Below are 23,358 nucleotides of genomic sequence, written 5' to 3' on the forward strand. Positions count from 1 at the left end.
TCCGCTACAGTCTCGATGGCTGCATGAGTGAGATGGCAGGGACCTGTGGTATATGCTCTGTGGGAGTTTGTGAAAACACTGCCAGTTCTGGGCCCCTAGGACACTCACCGTACCAACAACACTATGGCAGACCCCATGGCTGCCACCTCCCTCGTGCTTGACCACTGCCTTTCACTGCCCCTGAGTACTTCACTGGCCGCAGTAGGAAGTGAGGGTAGAAAAGTAGAGCTGCCAAGAGAGAAATCAAGTCACTTGGTCTTGGGCACCAGAGACAAAAGTGATTTACCTAAATGCTTATTTTTCCCTTTTTCTTTTGTATAGTTAATATATGGCTGGAGTGAGAGCACAGTGGTTGGGCGTTCTTTCATGCGGCTGACCCGAGTTTGATTCCTCCACCCCTCCCGGAGAGCACGGCAAGCTACCGAGAGTATAGAGCCCATGAGGCAGAGCCTGGCAAGCTACCCGTGCGTATTGGATATGCCAAAAACAGTAACAATAAGTCTCTCAATGAGAGACGTTACTGGTGCCCGCTTGAACAAATCGATGAGCAACGGGATGACAGTGATAGTTAATATATATATATATAATTATATTATATATATATATTATAAAGGCCACACCTGGCAGTGTTGGGGATAGGGGATGAATATGTAATGGCAGAAATAGAACTCAGGGCTTTGCCTATGCCAGGCATTGGAGCCACATTCCTGACCCTGCATGCATAACACAGTGACATTGGTGCATACCATTGGTGGCTCACACTTGTATGTCCTTGAACAGACTTCTCCAAGAGAAATGGTTTTATAGCCAAAATTTCATTCTATGCTATTTTATTTACTTATTAATTTCTGTTTAGGCCATACCCAGCCGTGTTCAGGGTTTACTCCTCTCTCTGTGCTGAGAGATAATTCTTGGTGGTGTCTGGGTGACCATATGGGGTGACAGGGATTGAACCTGGGTTGGCATCGGTCAAGGCAAATGCCTTCCTGCTGTACTATCACTCCAACCTTTGTATTATACTTTAATTTCACACCATCTGACAAATCCCAAACACTATGAATGAAGTCGCCAGATGGTGAGAAATACACACAGCAGCACTGATGTCAATGTCTTAAATGCTCTAACACTCCCTTCTACAGATGAAATATTAGGACCAGAAGAGCAAAACCCATTGTCAAAGATGCATCAAGACATGCAACTCACACTGTCCACAGCTACCTCATCCCTTGCCGTGGGAGGAGAGATCAGTTTTACAAATTGTGGAGCCCTGGGGTTCAAGGGCCTGAATAGAGGTGTTTTCTGAGTAGATCATAGGAGAGAGCCATTCTTTCATAAGAAAGTGCCTCTTTAAGTCCACTAGGCGAAACAGATACATACTTGAATCAAGTTAAATAAGAAAGTGGTATTCTGTTTATCAGTTTTCACTGCAGAGAGAATACTGAGAATAATGTTTCATCATTTCTTCAACAAATATCTCTATAAGTTACTATTTCAAACAAGTAACCCCAGAGAGTTTAGGAGTTAAACATGTCCACTTGTAAGAACAGTTGAAAAGTGTGTGATTATTACTTAGATGGTTGGATAACTTTAATTGGGGTCCAAGAGCTTTTGTTCCCAGAGGTGGGTTTTGACTTTTCCTAGATATGCTTTGTTTGCAAAGCTAAGACAATAGGTACGTGCCCAGGTGCAGGGACAGAGCACTTTCTGCAGAAGCGGGGTGGGAATTCTTAACTTGAGCAAGCACTTTCTATTCCTTTTAGAGGAAATACTGGGAGGATGAAAGAGCTTTTTACTTGGGAAAACAATCTAGACTGAGGCAAAAAATAAATTAAAAGTGCAGATACCCAGATCTGCTAGTGAATCAAAATCTCTTGAGAGGAGGCTCCAGGTAGAGTTCCAACAGCCTGTCAGGTTTACTTGCTGGTCAGCATGAAAATGTAATCATTTATTTTTTTTGGTGGGGGGAGAGGGGTGATGGTGTCTCCTTGCAGTGCTCAGGTGGGTAGGCAACCCTCCCCGCCCCTGAGGTTCTGGGAAGGTGTAGTTCAACATGTTCTACCACTTGAACTACATCCCTGTGTCCTTTTCACATAGTCCAAGCCAGGCCCATTTTATCCTCATAGAACAAGTGAAATTATTATGAAAAAAAAGGGGGGGCTGGAGCGATAGCACAGAGGGTAGAGAGTTTGCCTTGCATCCAGCTGACCTGGGTTCAATTCCCAGCATCCCATATGGTCCCCTGAGCACCACCACCAGGGGTGATTCCTGAGTGCAGAGCCAGGAGTAACCCCTGTGCATCGCTGGGTGTGACCCAAAAAGCAAAAAAAAAAAAAAAAAGAAATGATAAACATAACATGCCAGGGCTCCACACTCCACAATCATCTCTGTGCTCATAGCTGGACTCTACAGGTTGGGACAAGCCTCATCCAGAAATTGATGTGTTGAAAAACTCAGGTATGTAGGTTTTGTGACTGAAATCTCCAGGCTTTCACAGTTGGAGATGAGCTACCTCCTCCCATCTCCCAGTACTTCCAGAAGCCTTGGCAGTCACACCTGTAACCCCCCTGCTGGTGCCAAGTAAGCTAATTAACCAGCCATGATCCAGAGACTCATAAATCTTGAAAGAGATCAACAAGTTGCAGAGCTGCTTCTGGACCCTGTGCAAGGCTGAGTTGTCCGGAACACCCAAAGTGTACCAGCTGTACCACCCCATTCAAAATTTTTTAATTCCTGGATCATGGGGCTCTCAGGCTCTACATCACCGTTAAACCAATGAGTAACACACCACATCGGATGGGATGCAAAGTAGAAGGCAACCAATCTCTATTAACAAAATATAAACACACAAGACTTAACCTGTAACAGCATATAAGAAATATCTTATACAAGGGTTTAATGGCTCCATGGTGAGATAACAGCAATCTTCCCCTACTTTCTTCTAAGGAAACATTTTTTGATCATTTTTAGTGAATTATTTATAACAAACTATGAAATAAATTATTCAGGGCCTGCTATAGGGGTAGGCTTGAAGGGTGGTTGGGAAAAATGGAAATAATGGTGGTGGGAAGATGTAATGGTGCTGGAATATTGGGTGTAACAAATAATCATGAACTTTATAAAAAATAAATGAAATAAATAAAAATAGGGGGCTGGGGCGATAGCACAGTGGGTAGGGTGTTTGCCTTGCATGCGGCTGACCCGGGTTTGATTCCCAGCATCCCATATGGTTCCCTGAGCACCACCAGGGGTAATTCCTGAATGTATGAGCCAGGAGTAACCCCTGTGCATCGCCGGGTGTGACCCAGAAAGCAAAAAAAAAAAAAAAAAAAAAAGAAAGAAAAGAAATAATAACACAACTATAAAGTTAGTAGAACTAATAAAAACATGAAGTAGAAAAATTCCACACAGAGGGCATGGGCCTTCTCCTACCAAAGATAACCAGAGAATGAGCTGTCTTTCTTTGTTTAGGTTATTGGTGTGTTACTAAAAGTCCTCTGCTATATTTATAGCACAGACCTGCTTTTAGAAGTTTCTTCCAGAGACCACACAGTTTCCACTTCAAGTTGGCTGGGGGTGAGGAGAGGGTTAGTTGTGGATGGAAGGCCATGAATGACAGAGGGAACAACCCTCCAGCCCAGCCACTCGTTCTTAAGGACAGTGGCACCTGCAGTACCATTGAAAAGCTACTATCAACTGAGACAGCTACTTGAGTCTGCTATGTCTCAGAGCTGTCTATTTAAAACACAGAATAAAAATGCTCTGTCTGGATCCTGTGTTCCTCTCTGACAATTTGTCTGTTCTCTGTCTTGCTTTCTTTCAACAGCTGTAAGTTCGAGGAGAGCACACCAAATAGACTGTCTTTTTTTAAGTCAACATTGAAGGAGCTGTTGGTGTTTTCCAGTGATACTCAAAAAGAGCATGCTACTAGTATTAGTCCTAATGGGAGAAATAGATTTGACTATCTTTTTGGTTTTAATGTCTTCATTTAGGGCTCCAAGATCAAAATGGCTAAAATCAAATTTGCAATTATCAATCAACTCAATAGCCTGGAGTAGATTTCTTCACTCAAGCTGAGACACAGTTTTATTTAGAGAAGAGCCATCCAATGCAAAGACATAGCTCCACGGGGCATAATTCTAATGGTATCTTTAATATTGACAAACTGGAATTTGCAAAAAAAAAAAGAAAAGGAACGTGTATGTACTTGAGGATGCAATGAGCTTATGAAATTTATTTACTGATGGACGGTCTTAGAAAAATATCATGCTGGGTGAAATGAGTCAGAAGGAGAGGACAGATATAGAATGACTGCTTTCACTTGTGGAATATAAAAATATAGTACGAGGCTAATATCCAAGACCAGGGCAAACAGGGCCAGAAGAACTGGTCAATGGTTGGAAGCTGCCACAAGTGTGTGTGTGTGGGGGGGGGGGCAGAGGCAATTAGGATAGAGAAGGGACCACTGACAATAATAGTTAGAAATGATCATTCTGGACAAGAACTGAGTGTTGGAGGTAGGTAAAGGGATATATATATATATATATATATATATATATATATATATATATATATACACACACACATATATATAATAATCTTCCAGCACCTATATTGCAAACCATAATCCCAAAAGGAAAGAGAAAGAGAGAGAGAAAGAGAGAAAAAGGAGTGCAAGAGAGAGAAGAAAGAAGAAAAAAGAAAGATGCAACCACAGGATACAAGGAATCAAGAGTTCTGAAAGTCTGAAAAATAATTTCTTATAACAACATCACAAGGACCAAGAATGAAAACAAGAGAAGGAAAAAATCCACAAAGGCTTTTTTATGTCCCAAAACAGGCCGTCACAACTCAGTGATGGGAGAAATAGGAAGAACTTTGGCCTATATAATGCATTTCTTCATCCTAATGCTAAATATGGAGGAGGGCTGAATAATTCCATTGCTTGGTTCAATTATAGCATGCAAATGCCTGGGCCCCTTGCTTTCTAAAAACAGACCACACTTAAATGAACATATATTTAATAGACACACATTTGTCCTTAAATGTTTGCAAAGCAAGAGAATAAATAGGCTTTGCTGGTTGCCTCTGACAAAATGTCTCTCTAGTTCCAACAGTCACTTGGATCACTGGCCCTTCAGGGAAGTCCACTGGATGCTCTTTAAGACCAAAACCACACAGGCAACCTATTCCCTTTATACTTGGGTTATTTTTAAGAGCAGGGGATGTTGTTTTGGAATGGCACCAAGTGTTTCATGGATTTATTCCTGAATGTAGATGGGCATCATTTCATTTTTGTTGTTGTTATAAATATGTTAAGGTATCACTTTGTTCAGGGGATAGGGGTTTGGTCGCTCCTGGCAGGTCTGGGGAGGTGGGGTGGGGAACGATATGTAGTTCCCATAATTTCATTCTTAACTTTTATCTTGAACCAATGTAGTAAAAAGTAAATTCACACACAATAATGAATTTTTTTCCCCTTGAGTCCTGCTGGACTGAAACAATGAAATAAAAATAAAATCAATGGCCTGGACTCTAATTTGTATGGAATGAATACTGCAATAATGTTCACTAGATATATTTTAAGAACTGACACTGCTTTTTAACTGTCCTGCTTGTTCTGCAGGCATGTTTGAGGCTGTAGCATACGATTCCCTTCAAAGCACATCAAGTCCCGTGACTACTTTGGTTCAGATGTCTCAAATCAACAGTGCAGAGTAAGACTGTATTTGTTGCTCCTGCAGTTCTTTGCTTCCTGAATTTTTCAATTTCCAAATTGTCTCCCATTTCCTTCTCCTGTCCTCTGAGTCCTGCACTCAATAGCATCGCAAGCCTGGCCACTTGGCCTGGGACTCTCTCCCACAGCCCTTCCTAGGAAATGCAGGAAGGCTTAAGTCTTGGAGGACTGGCTCTTCTGACCAGTGCTGGTCTGAAACTGAGAGCAGCATTTCAAGTTTCTAAACAAATACACATGAAAAACCCACTTACACTCCCACCGGCTTTCCCTATCTTTTTGTTTGGTCTGGTGAGCAGGACCCAGGCTGCCAGAGGCTGCCCACCTGCCCCCTGAGCACAAACAAAGCTTCTGGAGGGGATGCCCAGTCATCCTTTGCTTTCACAGCTGTCAACACATAAACCAGAGTAGTTAGCATCACTGAACACAAAAGACTGAACACAGAATGAGAAATGGGAGACTCCTCCCCTACTCCTGCTACTCTGAGTGGAAAGGTCCAGCTGGACAATCACCAGAAGGTTCTTTTTCTGCCTCATAGTGGACTTTCTAAGGTTTCCCTTCGCTGCACACAGGGAACTCAGAGGAGACGGGCCAGTTGTCCAGAACTGAGTTAACATACCGAGGCATGAGCACCAAGCAAATTTCTTTGTGAGTCTCCGGTCTGATGTGGTACAAAGCATGTAGCTGAATGTGGGAAGCAGAGGGCCTTGCTGTGTCACACAGTTACAGAGACCAGCCGGGAACCTGCAGCTCCCTCCCCACCTCCCTCCTCCTGCAGGGGGAGAAAAAGGCAGAGGCTTCCTTACCTTAAAGTTGTGCGTCTTCTCATAGTTGAAGTGGTTGTCATTTGGCGTGAGGGCGGCCCTTCGGACCAGGGACGAGATCTGTGGACAGGCAAAGAGTTTGAGAGGGGGCCAAAAAAAGGCACCTTCGACTCCCACCTTTACGCCCAGGGCCACGGCCAGCAGCTCCTGGCGTTTTCTGCCTGGCTTAGACTTCCGGACCACAGCGCACTTTTTCTCATTTTCCAGCCACATTTCCTGGGAGAACATAGCGCCTGCACCCCGTCCTCTTCCTTGGTTCTCCGGCAGTGCCTGAGAAGCTCTAGAGTGCTGTCAGGTTTTTCAAACTGCAGCTAAAGTTAGGCAACAGATTTGAGGCAGCTGCGTCCTGTCTGCAGAGGCCTGCGGCATGTGACCTGGAAGGGCCCGTTTGAGAGATGGAGGGGGACTCTGCATCTGAATAAGGCCGGGCCTGTCTGGTGCTGTTTCTTAAGGCCAATGTGTGCCTGGAACAATAGCACACATTCATGTGCAATGCAACCCCTAGAAGCTGCCTCCAATCAATGGGGGAGGCAGAGGCAGGGAGCATTATCCCTCCTGTCACAAAACACTGCAAAGCCCTCCACACACACACACACACACACACACACACACACACACACACACACACTGCAAAGTCCTAAACACACACACACACACACACACACACACACACACTGCAAAGTCCTACACACACACACACTGCAAAGTCCTACACATACACACACACACACACACACACACACCAATTAGTTTAATACACACACAAACCGATGTGCTCCATTCTCTTTCACACCCACCCACCCACACCCCAATTAGCTAGATGCTCAAAGCCTGAGGCTGCTTCCAATTATTCTGGGGCTCTGAGTCCTATTCTTGGCTGAATTCCCGCAGATTAAACCTTTAAATCCTGATGATTGTTTAATCTTGGAGGGATAAAGCCCCAGTGTCTCTTTAAAAAAAAAAAAAATCTGTCCCAGGACTTGAAAGCTTAATTTTTATTCTCATGCATGCATTAAATTATAACAGTCTGAATTCTGAATGGGGCACGGGAGAGAGCAGAACATTTCAGCTCTGAATTCTAAAAACATTTTCAAGAAAGGAGCAGGATGTCATCCTCTAGGATCCTCTTAAGTCTTTCATCTTTCTCTGAAACCCAAACTCCCAACCCACACTGACAAGACAATGTTCTGTAACTAGTGTCAAAATGTCACTTGTTTTTTCTTTTTTCTTTAAAAAATGTGCTTTCCTTTTACATAAACACTCCTGGCCTCCCATTGATGCCATCATTTACAATGTTGTTAATGAAAGTGTTTCAGATGCACAAATTCCCTTCACCACTGTTCTAAAAATCCACGTCCCACCTGTCTCCTTACTTAGTTCAGCTCTACGTGCCATCTCCCAGGGCCCGTTGCCTTGGTCCCTTGCTAGTCCCTTGCTATGTTTCTTTATATCTCACATATGCGGGAGATCATCCCGATTTGTCTGTCTCTGTCCTGACTAACCTCACTCAGTATGATGCCCTCTAATTCCATCCAGGTAGCGGCAAATCGCATGATTTCATCTTTTGTTGTGACTGACCAGTATTCGGCTGTGTATACAGACTCATTTCTTTATCCAGTCCTCTATTCCTGAGTTATTTAACACTTGGATTATTTCCAAGTCCTGCTTATTGTGACTAGTGCTGCAATGTGCATGGGAGTACAAATGCCTTTCTAAAATAGTGGCTTGGGGCTCTTTGGTTAGATGCCGAGAAGTGGAATTGGAGGGTTCCATGGAAGCTCAGTTATATACCATTGGCCAAGTAAACAGAAGCAAACATAAACCAAATGGATTACATTAAATTCTTCACTCCAAAAGAAAAGATTACTAGAATAAAAAGACACCCCACAGACTGGGACAAAATATTTGCCTACCACTCATCTGATAAAGACAAGATATAGAAAGCATTTGTAGAGCCTAAGAACAACACATCCATCAAAATATGGAAAGGGGATGGATTAACACTCAAAAGCATATATATGCATATATATACACATACATATATATATAAAACAATAGATATATGAAAAAATGCTCATCACCTATTATCAGGGAAATGCAAACAGAACACCTTTCCTAGTCATTCCATTCATGGCCAAGTCTAATGGCCTTTTCTTAAAAGCACTGCCTGATGGTCTTCTTTGGGCTGGGTGTTTTTAGTAGCAGGTCTCTTCATTCACAGAAGTGATGAAATCATGTTTTTTTTGTTTTGTTTTGTTTTTTTAAATTTAGACTTTTATAAAGTTCATATTTGTTTGTACTTTTTTCAGTTAATTAGTAGGTCTTGAGAACCCAATTCACTTAGGTTCCAAGTGAATTGGTGACATCATTAGCTATACAGACTTATTAATAGTGTTTTCTTTTTTTTAATTTTTAAAATTTTATTGAATCACCATGAGATAGTTACAAGCTTTCATGTTTGGGTTACAATCTCACAATGATCAAACACCCATCCCTCCACCAGTGCACATTCCCCACCACCAATATCCCGGGTATACTCTCCCTCTCCCACCCTTCCCCACACTCACTCTCTCTATTTTTGGGCATTATGGCTTGCAACACAGACATTGAGAGGTCATCATGTTTGGTCCATTATCTACTTTCAGTACTCATCTCCCATCCCTACTGATTCCTCCAGTCATCATTCTCTTAGTGATCCCTTCTCTATTCCATCTGCCTTCTCCCCTTCACTCATGAAGCAGGCTTCCAGCTATGGGGCAATCCCCCTGGCCCTTGTATCTACTGTCCTTGGGTGTCAGCCTCATGTGATGTTATTTTATACTCTACAAATGAGTGCAGTCATGAAGAAATAATGTTTGGGGTGTGCTGATCTATTGGCAAAATTTCATGCCATTGTGCCCAGCAGCAGTAAAAGCAATGCTTTTGAACTAGGAAGCAAAACAGCTGGACCATTATGCAGACAGATGGTCCAGGAGTCGCCTCCTGCTCAGTAAGGAGATAAGGTTCCACTTTCCATTCCCCCCAAGTGTCATGGAGGAAAAAGCTCTTTTCTCCTTCTAATCCCTCAATTCTGACCACGTCTTCCAGGTTCCAAAGTACATTCTCCAATTTCATCCTGTTGTTACATTCAATAATGATAGGAACTGCCAGCCGTGATATTGAACACTGTAACTCACATTGTGTTAGACAATGATTAGAATATGTCCAGTGCATTTAGTTAATATTCTGCTTGTATGAGTGGTACAGCGGATAAGGCACTAGCTTTTCATGAGGCCAGCCCAGGTTCGATTCCCAGCATCCCATATGGTCCCCCAAGCTCTACCAGGAGTGATAGTGATTCCTGAGTGCAGAGCCAGGAGTAACCCTTGAGCATTGCCCAATGTGACTCTCAAACCAAAACCAAACAAAAGAACACCCAATTCAACTCTTATGTATAAGACTTTAATCCCAATGCTTTGATGAGCTTAAGGTACTGAAAGGTAAAATAATATGTCCAAAGACATGCAATTGGTTTAAATGGAAATGACAGAAGAATACAAAACATCAGTGTTCAGCCCCTGTGCTTCTGAATGCCTCGTAAGCAGACAGTGCCACAACCTCTGTAGAATCCAACAAAATTCTGTCTGGAACATTCCTCCCTCTTTCCCATACTGGCCCACAATAACTCAGTATCCTTGTTTCTCTAGAACACCTTCTACACAGCTGGACATCAGTCTCCCTGATCAGTCAACATACACATCTGCTCCGAACTCGTGAGTGATTCTCCATAACCAAACCAGGTCCTGCACGGCATTGCTGGGTTTCACAAGCTCGTGCTAATCTATCCAACTTATTTTATTGCCCCTACTTGACCTCTTATATGTAGTCTAGAAACATCTTCCTAGATACACTCAGTTCCTTACCTTAGTGTCCTATTAGGTCTTTTAACAAATTTCCTCATCATCTCACTATGCCTACGTTTTCACCTACCTTCATAGTCTAACTCAGATGCTACCCTCTACACAAAGATTTCTCTAGTTTCCAAAAAGATTTTTCAGTGAAGCAAACTCCTCTGAAATACTATCATGTTTTCTCTTCATTTTTATTACTGCATGGATCACTTTGTATTTTATATTAGTGACCCCCAAACAGTCTTCAACCCCTGCATAATGACAACTTATTGGGATGTGTGCTAGGTCTACAGTGGCCCATGTATCTTCCATCAGTGTCAAGTAAGAGTCCTCAGCATGGTAGGAGCAGAATAAATGCAAGATGCTAGAATTTGTCCATGTAGGAAGCTATAAGCAGGAAGATGTGCAAGGTGGCTGAAGGTGGGGGGTTCAGTTGGTGTTAGCTGTCACCATACTAAAACCTCAGGTTCTGTGTTCAAGATGGACTCAATCAGATTTCTACACATTCTGGCAGATTCCTTTTCATTGCTTATTCCTAAAGGACACTGCCATTCATAGCAATTAAGAGAAGGCTTTGGCATAATCCTCAGCCGAGAGTTCCCAAAGACAGGTAAAATAAAGGTCCCATCCTAAACCTTCACTGCTGGCAAACCCAGGGACTTTTAGATGATAGCTCATTTTGTGTATGAAGACACCATAATTTAAACTAGGATCATTATGTGGATATATGATTTCAGAAAAGGATAGAGTAACTCTTGAAATGGAAAATGGGCTAAGGGGATCTCCTTTTCCTTTTGGTATAATGGGTATGTCCTCTTGTGTCTGTGCCTCTACTTATAACTTGTAATTTGCATTTCTATTTGTGACAGTGATTCCCTTTTCAGATATGTATTCAACAGAATTGACGCAAACACGAGACACATTCAGGCTTATGGAAGAACTGTGCCCTGTTTACTTAAGATGCATCTTTACAAGTAACTACATGTATTAGCATATGAAGAAATATTACTGTGAGTAGTTCAGATGACCCCAGATCACCCTCCTTTTAAAAGTCACAAATATCTCTTAGTAAAACCTTTTTTTTGCATATAACTCTATTATAAGGCTGTTCTGTATCCCTGTTCCTTCAGGAGAGCCACTGGTTTATTTCATTCCCCCACACACATTTAATATACATTCTTTCTACACTGTTGATGCTTAACAATTTTGCTGAAAGTTTTTATCTAATGAAGGTTTCTATCTGACCTATTTTGTATCAATGCATTTGTTAGATGAAGCACATTTTTATCCTTGAATCAGGGCCTTCTATCTCTGTAACTGTGGACATCTGGGAGTGGATAATTCTTTGTTGCAAGAGGTTGTCCTGGACATTTAGATGATTAGTGGTATCCTAGCATCTACTCATTAAATACAATAGAACATCCAATTATGACCATTTAAAACTCTCTCCAGATATTGCCAAATATATTCTAGGAGGCAAAACTGCCTTCACCTGAGAATACAAGCATAGTGTTAGATAAATAACAGATATCTACAGCTTTCTCACTCTGTGCCAGCTCTTGGCCTCAGTACTCTGCTAATAATAAATTTTTCAGATTTTAGGTCTACGAGGTGTTATAATTGTCCCCTTTCTGAGATGAGAAAATGGGAACTGAGAATGTAAGTGAGGTATCCAAGGTCATACAGTAAGTGGCAGTACTAAGATTAGACACAAGGAAAGCTAGACTAGGTCTCTGCTTTACCCAGGCCAATAACAAATTACTTTATTATTGTAGTAAAACATAGGTGACAGAAAATTCCCCATTTTTAGTCACTTTAAAGTATACAATTCAACAGCAGCAATTAAATTTCATTTAGTATTTTTCCAATGTTCTATAACCATCACCCCATACAGTTCCAGGACATTTCTCTCACCCAGAATGAAATTCTCTGTCTCTAAGTAGTCACTAACCATCCCCTCTCCTGGATTTGCTTGCTGTGGATATTTCACGCAGATAGCATTGTACAAATAGTATTTTTATATCTGTATCTGGCTTCTGTCACTTGCCATGTTCTGAGTTCCTCCAAGTTTTCCTACTGTGCTTTTTAAATATTGGATAATATTACACTCATGACTATGCTACATTTTGTTTTCTATATTACATTTTGCTTAATATATTAATTGTTGTATACCAAATTCTTTTCGCCTTTTGATACACACATAAGCTACTATGCTCAGTTATTTTCATCTTTTGGCTAATGAGAATAGTCACTGATAACGTCTCCTCCTCCTCCTCTTCCTCCTTGGCTGGGGACCAAATCCAAGGCCTGACACATGCAAAGCTGCTGAGCCACATTTCCAGCCCTAAGAACATTGACCAAGTTTTGACTTGAAGATTTGTTTTCACTTTGCCATTGACCAAATTCTAATTTGAAGATTTGTTTTCATTTCATCAGGGTTACATTAAATACTTTTTACCACTTTCATGCTTTTAACCACTCTCTAAACTTCTGTGCATCCAAATACTGTTCACATTTAAAAATAACCAGGCGTGAGTGCTGGAATGACTCTCGCCCCACTGTCAGCGGCTCGAGGACGGTGTTCCCAGGTCTGGGTTTCAAGTGGAGACTGGCCAAGCAGACGCTTCTTAAGATACTTCTTACGTAGGTGGCACTATAAATAAATGTGAAAGCCGCTCACCACTTCCCTTGCCCTTTTTCATAATCATGGCTGGGATTCTATTTTCTAGGCCCTCTCACTGTTCTTTATTTTCCTCTATGATTAGGATCCTGGACCCAGGAAAGAATCAGGCAGTGGAAGGTCTCAGATGAGGACAGAGAGGTGAGGCCAGGGGAAGACGTGGGAAGGTGAGACCCTTTGGGATGCAAGTGCCTGCAAGGGACACGGGAGAAAAGGTGCAAAGAAGAAGATCCTTTAATTATAATGACCTGGACTCACCAGCCCAGAGTGGAGTGGGTCTCAAAAGTGACAGAATCACTGGTCCTTTCTCCACGGGGCCCCAGACAGGCCGCCGGCTATCTCTGTGGCCCCTATTTTCTCTGCCGACTACAGCTTCCCATGTCATTAGGAATGATTTCTAAAAAAAGTGATTTCCTACCATCGAGGCAATTTCATGTTAGGGTTCAAATAAATCCCAGTGCAGCATTTTTCAGAAGGTTTCATTGAAAATGGTCCTGTCCGTAGGGAGTCTCCCCTCCACAGTTCCAGCTGGGCTTGTGCCGCCCTCCCACCCTTCTCACTTCCCTGTCCCTGAGTCTGAAGCTGCCTCACACTGTGAAAGCCAGTCGATAGCCCTGCAACACACATACTCCTGCAGTGCAAGCCTTGGAGGCCTGTGGGAAATGAAAATCAGTATCAGTGATGCTGGCAAGGGTCCACCAGGAGACCTGAGGAACGGAGTGCTTCTGTCTGTGGGAAGCACTCTGTGTCCGAGTAAACAAGCTGACAACATCTCAAAGGTCTCAGGGACATTGACCCCAAACCGAAAGTTAACTAGGAGAGAAGGGAAGGAAAGGAGGAAGGAAAAAAGGAACATTATTCATCACAACAATAATGAGAAATGACAAGACCCTGAAGCATCCAGGAGAGGGGATGGATGGCTAAATTAAGCTGTGGTCCAAATAGGGAATGTGATGTAATATAGAACTAATGATGATTAAAACCACTTTAAGTGAGGAGAGAGTGTTCGCTCATGTCATATGTTAGTGAGAAGTAGGCCCTGGACTAGGAAAAGCATGAATTCCAATTTAGAACCAGATGTAGGTGTAAACCAGCTATAGGAGAAAATACACCAAAACATCTCTAAACTGTTGGAGACCAACCACAACAATGCCTCTTTCTGAGAGAGAAAATTTTAACTAAGATTTTTTCCTTCTTTTCTTTTTAATTTTTTGTTTCTTACAATGATTATATCCTGGTTCCAATATAAAAACTATAGTATTTTTTAGATTTATTAATATTTAGTGATTGGTTTTAGAGGGGGGAATTTTATTATAAAATTGCAAGTATAGAAAAACCTTCATAACTATATTATGTACTAATTATAAAATAAAATAGAAGACATATAATGTACTGTACATAAGATTCAATCACTACTGTCCAGGTGAAGAATTAACTTTCCTATATACTATATAAAATTCCTTTTTTTGTGTGTGTGCATACAAAAATTTTATTCCATAGTAATCACAACATCAAAGTTACAAATTAATACACATAATGTAATCTATGTGGTTTATGGGCTATTCTCCGAGTAATAAGGCACATCATCAGATATTCACTGATTACTTCTGGTTGTCACCATTGTGGATTATGTGCCATGTATTTCCTTCATCAGTTTTTTGATCTGTATTTTAAGGGTTAGTTTATAATCTTTCTCTTTGGATTCATGTATTAAAATTAATAAAATTCTTTTTTATATAATTCTTTTCTATTAAAAAAATTAACTTTTTCTATATACTCCTGGGCTGGAGCAATAGCACAGTGGGTAGGGTGTTTGCCTTCCACGTAACTGACCCGGGTTCCATTTCTTCACCCCTCTCTGAGAGCCTGGCAAGCTACCAGGAGTATCTCGCCCGCAAGGCAGAGCATGGCAAGCTCCCCGTGGCGTATTCGATATGCCAAAAACAGTAATAACAAGTCTCACAATGGAGACGTTACTGGTGTCTGCTCAAGCAAATCGATGAGCAATGGGATGACAGTGATAGTGATATATTTCTACAAACCTGAGTACTCTTAATCTCATGTTCCTCAGAGTCCTCCCAAACGATCTACTTTTGCTCTTTTAAACCTATAAATTTTGAAAAGTGCATTATAAAAACATTAGCTCAGAAGGCCAGATCCCTAACTATGAGGTAAACTTTTTGAATTTGTTTAATCTCAGCTGCTCTTCTGAAGGGGAAGTAAGCAAGGCTCAGAAAAGATAAATGATGGCTGAATGAGGGCTAGAAACTGAGCACAGCGGCCACTCAACACCTTTATTGCAAACCACAACAGCTAATTAGAGAGAGAAAACAGAAGGGAATGCCCTGCCACAGTGGCAGGGTGGGTTGGGGGGGAGATGGGATTGGGGAGGGTGGGAGGGACACTGGGTTTACGGGTGGTGGAGAATGGGCACTGGTGAAGGAATGGGTTCCCGAACTTTGTATGAGGGAAGTATAAGCACAAAAGTGTATAAATCTGTAACTGTACCCTCACAGTGATTCACTAATTAAAAATAAATAAATTATTTTTAAAAAAAAAAGAAAAGAAAAGATAAATGATGTGTCCCAACCCCAGCACCACCTCCCATCAGACACTTTACAATTGGATCTTGAACCATTTAGGGTGCACCTCAACCCCCTGGAGGACGTGCCAGAGCACAGCTGCTGGCCCTAATTCCCAGGGGTTCTGGTGAGAGAGAGATCTGGCCCACGGAGCTGCAATGTCCCAGGTGATTCTATTGATGCTGGCCCTGGAGTCCTGTGATTGGTGTTTTCCACTAGGCCAGGGATCTCACCTTGCCTGATAATGAAATCCTGTGGGAGAACAAGAAAACCAACCCACCCATCCACCAAAATCATATTTACGCTCTACTTCAGATCAAATATCATTCACATTTCTGGAGATGGGTCCCAGAAAGTCCTTCAGAATCTTCTTATGTGGGTTTAGAAATGGGAGCCATTGTACTGCCCGCCAGTGCTCTAGGGCTGGAGGATTGTTCGAGATGATGGAAATACAAAGAGGGTAAAGGCCGTGGAATAAGGCCCCCACCTCCACCCCACCCTCTGCCAAGAAATCAAAACTTTTCCAAAATGTGATGTTTCTGTTCCAGCATCCCTCCTCTCCCCAGCCTCTGTCACACCACTTAAACCCTCGGCTGTCTTGTAAACTAAAGGAAAAAATCCATACCATGGAAAACACGTGTCTGTGGGGTCTGGCCTCTGCAACCTTTCCTGCCCCGCTTCCCATCCCTTTCTTCCTGTGATCTTGAGGATTTGATACCATGATCTAGTCGTACTGTTTGAAATTATGACCTCTGGTCTCCACCAGACTTCTGGCTTTATGAGGTCAGCCACTGCAAGTTTGGATCACAATGAAGGCTCTGGTGACACACACCAAGGCTGGCACCAATAGGCATTCACGGAATTTCACTGAATGAATGTCTCCAGAAGAAACATGGAGGTTAGGGGACTTGTAGAAGTTTGGGATAACCACTAGCTAATTTACCTAGTTAATTTAATCTTGTTGGTTTTCAATATAAAATGGCAAGACCATACTCTTCAGGGCTTCCTTTTGGCCAAGCTTGCACATTTTTGGTCTCAGAAAAGGGCAATGGAAATGGGGTCCCTTATACCAAGACTAGGCCCTCGGGGACACAACCATATTTGGACTAAACTAATATTAAAAGTTGCATTAGATATTGGTAGACGATATCATCTCTTTGCTCTATGAGTAGAGTGAGGGCTACTATTCTCATTTTACAGGTAAGAGAGCCACATGGCAGGTATGTCCTGGGAAGAGAATCAGGATTCCTGGAAGGCTCTAGCAAACCAGTGGGATGAAATTCAAGATGGTGGCTAACAAAAATCCATGAATTCAAAACTCAAGGACACTCCGTAGACTTTTAAAAGAGGCTCCTCCCCATAGCTTATTGACTTGATTCCCACTTAGTAGCCTGATGCCAATACTAACTTGGTTCCCATGAGTTTCCTTGGATGGAAAAATGAGCACACCTGCTTTTGGCGGGCTGGTTGGTCGGTTTGGGGGCCACACCTAGTGGTGCTCAGGGCCTGGATCTGAAGCACATCTGTGTTTTCACCTGCTTCTACTTTCCTAGCTTTTTACCAAAATGACTCCTAGTTGTAAAGTCAGTCGCTCTTGTCTTTTTCCCCACTTAGGATCTTAGTTCACTTCCACCCATGTACATCTGAGGTACTGAGTGACTGAGAGTGGAGTGATTGTTATTTATCCAAAATTTCTTTAAAATAAGAAATACTCTCCAGATCAGCAATATACAATAAAACATTACAGGCACTTAATCAGCCCAGAACTAGTACAAAATTTACTTTTTCCTTTTATTTTCATTCTGTTGGTCACTCTTTTGAGTACTTTTAACGATTTGATATCAGGATATTGAATGTAAGCTTACAACTTATTTTAGTGTCTAAAATCTCTCTTTTCTCTCCCCCACCACCCATTACAGGGGACTGGTGATAAAGGAGCAGGATGGTTTTCACTATGAGTTTTGCTGTATTTCTGCATATATATATTTCAGCATATTTCTGCATTCCTATAGGTAAGCAAAAAAAAAGAAAAAAGTCATTTTTGAAAATAGTCCACATTGTTGAATTCTAATCACAAGGACACTTTCCTTTTATCAATGCCCCTACCCAGGCTATTTATTCTCCGTACTATCTTCTTTCTTGCTCTTTCCTCCTAATAACTGCCCACTTGTATTCTCTACATTCTGTGCTTTGGTTGTAAGTCCTGAAAAAGGAGAAAGACAAGACCCTGAGACCCACACACTCGTTCCCATAATCGGCTGAAGGGGAGAGCCCTGGGCGCGACCCAGCCATCACGTCTCCTCCAGGCAGGAGAGGGGATCTAGTTGGAGTCCTCCCATCCTGGCTTGGGGTGTCATGGCTCACCCGGCTGATTCCTGAAACTCCCGAGTGACCTCCAAACCTGCTCTGGTCTGAGGCCAGGAGGTCACCTTTCTGACTACTCAACAGACCCATCTGTCACTGCTGCCATGGTTCTGGGGCCAGATGGCCACTGTCCATTGGAGACACAAAGGGGACAAAGGACCCAACTCCCTTCACTGCATCCCTATGCCCAATTCATTCCTCTTTATCTACAACTCTCAGCGCCTGTGTGGTCTCCAAAAGACACTATATGACTTGGCTTGGGAGCAAATAAATCCACACGGCTGCCCAGGTTGGTTCATTATGCAATGCCTGAACTGCTGTCTGTCCTGCTGTTTTATAGACACTGTATAGTCTGATTCTTCTCAGAGTCCGTCTAGGGGCAGAGACAAGACTCTCCAAGTGATAAAGAATTTTTCATCTGAGGAGGTTCACACATTAGCAGCAGTGCTTGTGGGTTTTGTTCTGTGAGTTTTTGAGATGGAAAAAAATGAATTTTACATCGGGGGTAATAATTTCTTTTTCTTTAAATAGGATGTTGAAAACTCAGGGTTATATTCTTTCAATGATAAGCTTAAAAAAGAATGGGCACAGGTTATTTTGAAATGCTGGAGCATTTATCAGATCATTATGAAAAACATACTTTATGATGATTTAGGTAAACTACTATAAGATGAAACCTAAGTAATGCAAATTTAAAGAGAAGCAGTAGTTAGGAACCTCCCAGCTACTGTATTTCCTCTTGTCTATTACCTCATAGTCTGGATTCACCTCCTTTCCTTTATACTCCCCAGGCTGTGATGTGATTTTTCACCTCTGGATAAATGCCCCAGATGATTGACTGAATTGTTTTATTACAAAAATTTAAAAAAAACATAGAAAGACTCTGTCTTCTCTGTTTCCATCTCTCTTCTATCTCTATCCATCTTTGTCTCTCTCTCTCTCTGAATCTCTCGTTTTTTTCCCCATGGGCCTTCCCCCCTGCCACTGTCTGTCACACAAGCCTCTGCCAGAAGCTATAAGTTTGACGAATTTCATATTCTTATCCCACTGGAACAGGGCAATTTGCAGAGCAGAATGTACTGCACAGAGCCTGCATTTCTACCGGGTCCTTTGGCAGTTGGTGCAAGGTTCAGTGGAGGTCCTTTATTAAAGAAAACAGTGCAGTCACCCAGCTGCTTTCTCCAGACACATGATCCCTTTTGCAAATACAGATGCTTCTTAAATAGTTTTTTAAATTTCCACAAATGAAAGTATCTCAGATGTCCAACTGAGCTTTTTGCAGTGAACAACTGAGATGAGAAAGCTCTTGATAGTATTCATAACTGAGCAGCTGACACTGACTGGTCCAGTTCCTGGAGATACTTTAGAACTCAGTACTTTTAAAAAGTGAATCCTCTTCTGTTCCAAGTTCCAAGTGGGAATTTCTGTTTGACTCTGGCCCCCTTGTGAGGGTTGATTGGGATTTTCCAAAGGATCAAGTTGGACTTGACCTTTCTGTGTTGGGAAGAAGTATATGGCTTGTAGCTGTCCCGCAGATGGAGCATTAGAGTTTGTGTAACAGCCTCTCTAGCTGCTGCCTGCTAGGAAGGGAGTGCCATGCTGACGTGTAGCATGAAGGATCCAGAGACCTGAGTCCATGTGCCATGGCCACATACAAATTGACCTCAGTTCTATTTTAATGCAATAGAATTTTTCTTGGATATGTTTCAAATATTGCGTTTGCTACCTTCCTCCGTCCATCCATCTGTCCCTCCTTTCCTTCCGTCCCTCCCTCCCTCTCTCCATCCCTTCCTCCCTCCCTTCCTTCTTTATTTTCTAATCCCATATTATATATCAGATACTATTAAGTCAGTAGGATAGCACAATGAACAACTAAATTCTCTACCTTCTTGGAGAGCAGACAGTAAACAAAACCCCAAAGCAGATTAACTGCTCTTTTTGAAGGTGATAAAGCTATAAGGGAAAATTAAGTAAGAACTAGGATAGAGAGCAATGGAAAATAAGGATGCAAAGCAGGATAGCCAGGAAAGACATCATGTAGAAGCTGACATTAGGGCAAAGCCTGGCAGGAGGTGATGGGGTGTACCTGTATCTTAAGGAAGAACATTCCAGGCAGAGGGCAAAGCAAATGCAAAGCCTTGTAACAGAAGCATGATCAAGAGTGGTAAGAGTTCTGGGCAGTAGGAGCCAGAGCCTTACAGGAGAGGGCAAAAGTTCTACTTCCACCAGGAGCGATGCAAGGATCCAAAGGGAGCTTTAGAGGGTCTGTGGTAAATACCTGAGTATTTCTGAGAAACCATTGCTTTGTGTGTGTGTGTGTGTGTGTGTGTGTGTGTGTGTGTGTGTGTGTGTGTGTGTGTGGTGCTGTGAGCTCCCAGAGGGCAGAGGGATAGCGAAGACCAGGGGAAAGTCTTTTGAAATTGGGCTGAGATCAGGTGGCCCTATCCAGGTGGTGGGAGTGGTCAGATCCTGGTGATCATACATTGACTAGGCAGCTGGACGCCCCACCAACAGTCCAGGGGGAGGTGATTGTGAGAACAGGCTTCGGGGAGTTTTCTTGTGTCTGTGGACATTGTGGGTGGGATGGGGGGACACTAAGTTAGAAGGAACAGAGTCCTGAGTTCCAGCCATTAGGTCGAGACATAGAAGCCAAAGAGAAGAGAAGGTAGTCTGTTCTCCTGGATGCTGAGTGAGACTATGGTCAGGGAAGGCGTCTCGGGCTGAAGTGGTGGGGACTGAGGAAAGAGCACTGCATTTAGAGCCTGAAAGATACAGACCTTGGGAGCTCCGGGCAGGTGGCATGAACCTCAGCACAGACGGTTTAAGGAAGCAAGTCAAAGAGAGTTCTGGAAAGTCATGTAATGAAGTGTAAGAGGATGCAGCCAGAAAGGAGCAAGCGGCAGGGCCCAGAGAGGCTGATCTGATGTTGGTTGGTGAAAGCCAGTGGGATTCTTTTCCCACCATAAAGCCAGCAACTATCAGATCAAAGTGTGACTCCCTCCTTTTGGGATTTGGAGTCAGCTTCTAGGCCACACAGAGACCCACAGGCCCCCTCCATGTTCAAACCAGGCCACCTCAGCAGCCTCAGACTTCTTCTTCTTCCCCTAGGACTCAAACCCTGAGCCACTGTTCCTCCTGGCTTTTCCAGGCCATCTTCAGACATACTCAGGATATTGTCCTCTTCTCTACCCAGTCTCCTAATGTGAATAATCAAACAGTTTCATATCCGTGTATGTGTTAATGTGTTATTTACATGTTCAATGACTCCCAGGCACCAGGGATGGGGCTTACATGGTAGAGCACAGACCCTGAATGTGCAAGGCCCCTGGGCTGACCCCTCACCCTGCATGCTCCACTGCAAGGTGAAGCACCGCTGGGGTGTCTCTCTTCAAAAGTAATTTCCACAAGCCCAGTACAAATTTGGGGGCTGGGTATTGATTCTGTCTCTGTGAAGTGAGTGGCAATTGTTGCCAATTAGATAATTAGATGATGGCTGGTCCTCTGAACTCACACTCTAGTGGGGTCTCCCCCTACACCCCCAAATTTCTACTAAACATAACCTGAGGTCATGTTTGAACAAAGATGTTCTTTTGTAAAGCCATGCCTCTGCATAATACTTCCTGTGATAAGTAGCTTACTAACTGTCCTTGGATCACATTGGCAGACCAGTAAGAGATGTCCTATCCCAATAGCACTGGGCAGAAGATATGCATTGACCATGGTCTCATTAATCTGAGCAATATTCCAGCAGCCCAGTACTCCAATAATTCCCCCATTTTACAGATGAGGAACTCGAGGCTAAGACAGATCTCCTTTAACTTGTATGACTAATCAGTAGGATCTGAACACAAGATTGGCCACTACCAATTTATGTTCTTAAATTTCATGTGATTCTACTTTTACATAGTTGCCCCCTAGTGAGGTGCTTCAGCCTAGGAAAGGACCGTGCATCCACATTTTTTCACCTTGTCTTATATATGTGAAGAACAGGTAAGACAAGGTGATAAAGATAAATGTTCATAGATAAGGTTCATAGATAAATGAATGTCTACTCTAATCCAATCCAATCCCCCATTCTACAAAGAGCAGGATGGGGAGTTAGTTGCCTAGGTTCTCACAGCTGATTAATAATGGAGTCAGGACAAAATGGGGGTTCAGGTAGATGCAGGGCCAAGTTCTCTTCTACACTGTATAACAACAGATTTGCAATACAACATTCTCCCAACACACACACATATCAAACATAGAAATGGGAAATTTCCAAGCAATATCCATTGTTAGAATCATCGCAAAAAGTAATTTGGTCATGTGTATCAAAAATTTCAAACTTAATATCCTTAAAGTTTCTGTAATTCAATTTCTAAGACTGGATCTTAAGGAAGTTATCCAAACTACAGAGAGACATTTAAAGCAGCATTATTTCTAACATTAAATATGCTGCATGTGCACACAAGAAATAGCTAAGTAAGGATGTCATGCAGCAATGAAGAATGAAGTTCAGGTAGAGTGTAAAGTGCATAAATGCAAGGCGGGAAAGCAGACCAAACAGCTGAACACATGAGCTATGCTTGCATAAAAACCAGCATCTGTCCGGATGTCACTACAAAAAGATAGAACAATGTCACTCTTTTCCTTTTAAAGATTCTTCAGTTACACCACTTTTACAATTGGAATAAGAAAAGGAAAGCAAACTTTTGCCCCAGAAAAAGAGACCATTTTCCCAGTCCACTTCCATTTTGTTTTGTATTAGGAGAATTTTAACTCTAGAGAAAGAGGAGGTAAGTTTTTAAAAAAAATTTTTGTTAAGTCACCCCAGGATAAACAGTTACAAAGTTGTCCATGATTGCATTTCAGTCATACAATGTTCTAACACCTGTAAGTTTTAAACATAGCTGGAACCAAGATAAATCTAATATATTAGAGTCTCTTCTGGTCTGGGGACTCTGCATGGAATAGCTAAAGCAGTTCTCAAAACAGCAATAAACAACTAGTTAAGTTCCATTAGTGGAAGTGAAAAACTCTTCATCTAGCAGATAATAAGGAAGGATTCACTCTTTGCATAGTCCAAAAGATGTTATTTTATAGTCTCAATATAAATAAAAATACTTCCAAAAACATCATTTCATGTTTAAAAAAACAAAGAAACCAATATGATTTAGATTAAGTCCCTAAAGAGATTTTAAGCTTGAGCCAAGAGAAATAAAAGTTTTAAAATAAATTCACCAAGTAAAAATCACAAGTCAGGAGATTATAGAATAAAAAAAATGACATTGGCAATTCTTTTTCT

General features: G+C 42.1%; 1 protein-coding gene across 2 annotated transcripts in view; it reads right to left on the reverse strand.

Annotated features, from left to right (window-relative positions):
* CHN2 (chimerin 2) overlaps positions 1 to 23,358 on the reverse strand; it is a 338,489-nt gene that overhangs the window by 37,230 nt on the left and 277,901 nt on the right. For both annotated transcript variants that reach the window (XM_004604049.3, XM_055143780.1), the window contains one exon: positions 6,538 to 6,615. In XM_004604049.3, the coding sequence (XP_004604106.1) occupies positions 6,538 to 6,615 (78 nt within the window). The remainder of the gene's footprint in view (positions 1 to 6,537; positions 6,616 to 23,358) is intronic.

Source organism: Sorex araneus, chromosome 1 (genome assembly GCF_027595985.1).
Source record: "Sorex araneus isolate mSorAra2 chromosome 1, mSorAra2.pri, whole genome shotgun sequence".
Taxonomy (NCBI): domain Eukaryota; kingdom Metazoa; phylum Chordata; class Mammalia; order Eulipotyphla; family Soricidae; genus Sorex; species Sorex araneus.